Genomic DNA, 1,474 nt, shown 5'->3' on the forward strand with positions numbered 1-1,474 from the left:
TATATATATATATATATATATATATATATATATATATATATATATATATATATATATATATATATATATATATATATATATATATATATATATGTACGGATATGATATTGCCACAAAAATCATTTCAATATTTTCATTTAGCCCTTTTGGAAAATTTAATTTTCTCACCTTCTCTACGAGGATTCAACGATGACATTGCATGGATTGACCTTTTTGTTAGCTCACATTAGTATAGAAACTTTTTAAGTTCATTGTTAAACAAGCACATAACATGGATGTATTTAAATGATTATCAAATTTTAATCACAATCTAATATTTGATACATACAAATCAATACATCACCACATGCATATTCACTTAATGATTCTTTATATATTTATCTTTATCATGAAATATCACGTTTATTTGAGAGATAACGTTGAATTATCACGTTTATTTGAGGGATCACGTTGAATTATCATGTTTATTTGAGGCATCATGTTGAGCTATCACGTTTATTTGAGGCATCACGTTGAGCTATCACGTTTATTTGAGAGATCACGTTGAGCTATCACGTTGAATTATCACGTTTATTTGGTATTATGTAATACTTTTCTTTTTTATTTATTTTTAAAAATTGTATTTTGAAAATTTAAGAAATTTTAAGCTTCCCGAAGAATTAAGCAAACTTTATGGCTTTCAATCAGAAAAGATAAAACAAAATGATTTCAAAAATGCTGTTCATATGAAAATTAATGGTCCATTACCGGAAAAGATTGATTGGCGTACAGCAGGTGCTGTAACTAAAGTAAAAGATCAGGTATTGTGAAATTTTTTTAGTTCAAAAAAAAAAACAAAATAAAATAAACAAAAGAATTAAAATTTAGAAAGAAAAAAAATAATTTTTAGAGAAATTTTTTTTTTCTTTTTAATTTTCAAAGCTAAAAAAAAAAAAGAAAAAATAATAAAAAGATTGGAAAAATAAAAATGTTGCATTTTTTTTTTATTTCTTTAAAGGGTAATTGTGGAAGTTGTTGGGCATTTAGTGCGGTTGGCGCATTAGAAGGACAACATTTTCTACGGACAGGTAAATTGATAGAACTTTCGGAGCAGAATATTGTCGATTGTAGTGATGAAACTTATTCAAATTTTGGATGCGATGGTGGTCTAATGATGGGTGTTTGTTTTTTTTTTCTTTTTTTTTCATTTTATTCCATTTTACTGATTGTATTACATACTTTAATTAACTTTTAATTAATTATATTAATTTTAACTATATTAATTTTAATTTTAGTCAATTATATTACATGCTTTAATTAACTTTCAGTTAATTACATTAATTTTAATTATTATATTAATTTTAATTATATTAACTTTAATTTTAATTGATTATATTACATATTTTAATTAAACTTTTGCTTTTTTTCCAATCACACTTTACTTTCAGCATTTATTTCAAAGCTTAATCATATTAACTTTAATTTTAGTCAATTA

The 1,474-nt window shown here is 23.0% G+C and overlaps 1 protein-coding gene across 1 annotated transcript in view; it reads left to right on the plus strand.

Moving 5' to 3' along the window:
• Nucleotides 1-725: 725 nt before the first annotated feature.
• The window catches only part of LOAG_18500 (hypothetical protein), a gene marked incomplete at both ends in the record, with an annotated part of 2,723 nt that continues 1,974 nt past the window's right edge, over nt 726-1,474 (plus strand). Inside the window, 2 exons of the mRNA XM_020451160.1 lie at nt 726-800; nt 998-1,159. Coding sequence (XP_020305078.1) covers nt 726-800; nt 998-1,159 — 237 coding nt within the window. The remainder of the gene's footprint in view (nt 801-997; nt 1,160-1,474) is intronic.

Source organism: Loa loa, assembly GCF_000183805.2.
Source record: "Loa loa unplaced genomic scaffold supercont3.336, whole genome shotgun sequence".
Classification (NCBI taxonomy): Eukaryota; Metazoa; Nematoda; class Chromadorea; order Rhabditida; family Onchocercidae; genus Loa; species Loa loa.